The 2,572-nt window shown below is 51.6% G+C and overlaps 1 protein-coding gene across 1 annotated transcript; it reads right to left on the reverse strand.

Moving 5' to 3' along the window:
• On the reverse strand, positions 1-2,572 carry LOC124460842 (probable serine/threonine-protein kinase yakA; the record flags this gene model as incomplete). Its single annotated transcript, XM_047012422.1, is given in 1 exon segment — positions 1-2,572. A coding segment is annotated over 1 exon segment (2,400 nt), but the record flags the coding sequence as incomplete, so codon positions are not given.

Below are 2,572 nucleotides of genomic sequence, written 5' to 3' on the forward strand. Positions count from 1 at the left end.
TTTTTGCTTTTTTGGTTTTAGTTCATTTCGTTCGTCTTATTATTATTATTATGAGAAAAAATCCGCAACGTTTGCTGGCTACACATCATTTGGTTCCCGGAGCTTAACGCGTACGTCTTCGGGAGCCACCAGCTTGGCGCGGGCTGGACAATTTTTATGACGTCTCTAAAAATCATACTTTAAAGGTTTTCTCGCGCCGCTGCTGCTGCTGTTGTTGTTGTTGCTGCTGTTGCAGTTGCAGCTGCTGTTGTTGTTGTTGTAGTTGTTGTTGTTGTTGCTGATGTTGATGCTGACCACCACCACGATGGGATCCATTGGCTGCGACTGGCGGCAAAACACTCATCGATCCCGCTGAACACAATGCTGTTGCAGAGCCAACATCCTCGCAGGCATAGCTGGCTATACGATGATCGCTACGCGATCTCTCCCGATCATGTGTACGATGATGATGATGATCATTGTTGGAGCCATTTCTTTTACTTGGCGCTGCCTGTTGCTGCGATCGACGATTGCCCAAACGTTTGAGCTCATAATCACGGGCATCGGCCACATCGAATGTGGCAGCTCGCTTTTGTTGTTGTGGTTGTTGCTGCTGCTGCTGTTTGCCATGATGCCTTTGACCACCAGATGTTGCTGCTGCTGCTGCTGCTGCTGCAGCGGAGGAGACTTCATAGGGCTGCGGGCAATACTCATCATACTCATGATCGTCACAAATATTTGCATTGCAGGGCTGTGTTTGTTGCTGTTGTTGTTGCTGCTGCTGCTGTTGTTGTTGTTGTTGGGAACGATGCTTCTTGGGCGGCAGGGGTATGGGGGCCTGCGTTTGAATTGGCATCTGTGTCTGTGTACTGGCTGTGGCCGCCGCTGCGTGCAGTGACGTTGTTGTGGTGCCCCTACGCACTACATCAACGCCACCGCCGCAGCAGGCGCACTCCTACAATTCGGTAACAGAATATAAATCACTATGATTGGCGCCACCATGGGCAACTCCTCCGCCGCCTCCACCTCCTCCAGCTCCTCGCTCACCACGTTTAAGCGAACGATAGAATAGAGCCTGCTGTTGCTCTAAGAGCAAGGCCTGCTTGCTGCTTCCACCTCCTACACTTGCACTGGCACCACCTGATCCCATTCCTTGATAATTGTTGTTGTGCTGTCGCTGATAGAAGGCTGCCGCTTGCTGTTGCTGCTGTTGGTGTTGATAATTGCTGCTGTCATAGGAGTGTTGCTTCTTCATGCTACTAATCACTGGCTGACCACCACCGCTCATATATGCCTGCTGCTGATCCACATAGCTGCGTGCATTGTCCAATGTTTCGGCTCGCCTTGGACGTTCTCGTTCACGCTCCCTCTCTCTTGTCTCCCTGTCTCGATCTCGTTCCCGTTCCCGTTCACGCTCCCGTTCCCGTTCCCGCTCACGATCCCGTTCTCCAGCTCGTTGGCTAACCATTTTGGGTGGCAATGTCGCCATATGATTCGCATTGGTGGCATCCCTTGTGTTCTTATGACGATTTTTGGGCGGCAATGTGGGGGGCTGCTGCTGTTGCTGCTGTGTGGAGGGGGAAATCTGCAGTTTTTGTCCACCCTGGGGCCGCTGCAGCGACCGATACTGACCCAAATTGGCAGCACATAGCGGCTGCGACGATATCTTCGATTGTGGGGGGCCAGTGGGTGATTGTGTGGGTATTTCTGGCAGTGGTTGATTAACAATCGAGGCCGGATTCAATGAGCGTTGAATGCGTGGAGCAGCAGTTGGCTGTGGCGGTTCACTGCTCTGCTCAATGCTATAGACGGCCGATGGTGGCAAAATGTGTGTTGTGGGTGGATGATGTTGAAGTTGATGTTGCTGCTGCTGCTGCTGTTGCAATTGCTGTTGCTGCTGGAGGGCCATCAGCTGCTGTTGTTGCTGTTGCTGAAGGGCCAAAAGATGTTGCTGCTCTTTGGCATAGGAGCTGCCCACGCCTGTGGTTCCGGGTATTTCGGTAAATGTATTGACTATCTTTGGCTTGGGTGGAGGCGGTGGCGCGGGCTGCTGCTGTTGTTGTTGTTGTTGATGCATTTGCATTTGCATTTGCTGCGGCGGTGGTGGGGGTGGTGCCACCTGTTGTTGCATTTGAATTTGCATTTGTATATGTTGCGGCTGGTGCGCATGTTGTTGTTGATGTAATTGCAATTGTTGCTGCTGCTGCTGCTGTTGCTGCTGCTGTTGTTGTTGTTGTTGCTGATGCTGTTGATGACTTGCCGTCGGCACCAATAGCTCTGTGGAACCAGTACCACAAACTTGTGGTATACAATCCGGTTGCTGGCAATAATCCTTTGATACAGTTGCAATCGACGGTGTCTTGGCACTGCGTAAATTTGGTGACGGCGACAATCCATTTATGGTTCCAACTCCAGCTGTTCCGCCTGACATTGACCCACCACCGCCACCGACAACACCCTTCAGGGAGCCACCATAGCGTCCCACATGCCTCAATGTGGCACATTTATTGGCCGTGGCAGCGGCCACAATGTTCAAATTATTATTACCCCTCACTGCTTTGGGACCAATGCTTATATATTTGGGATCGAAGCG

Source organism: Drosophila willistoni, unplaced genomic scaffold (assembly GCF_018902025.1).
Source record: "Drosophila willistoni isolate 14030-0811.24 unplaced genomic scaffold, UCI_dwil_1.1 Seg143.1, whole genome shotgun sequence".
NCBI lineage: Eukaryota > Metazoa > Arthropoda > Insecta > Diptera > Drosophilidae > Drosophila > Drosophila willistoni.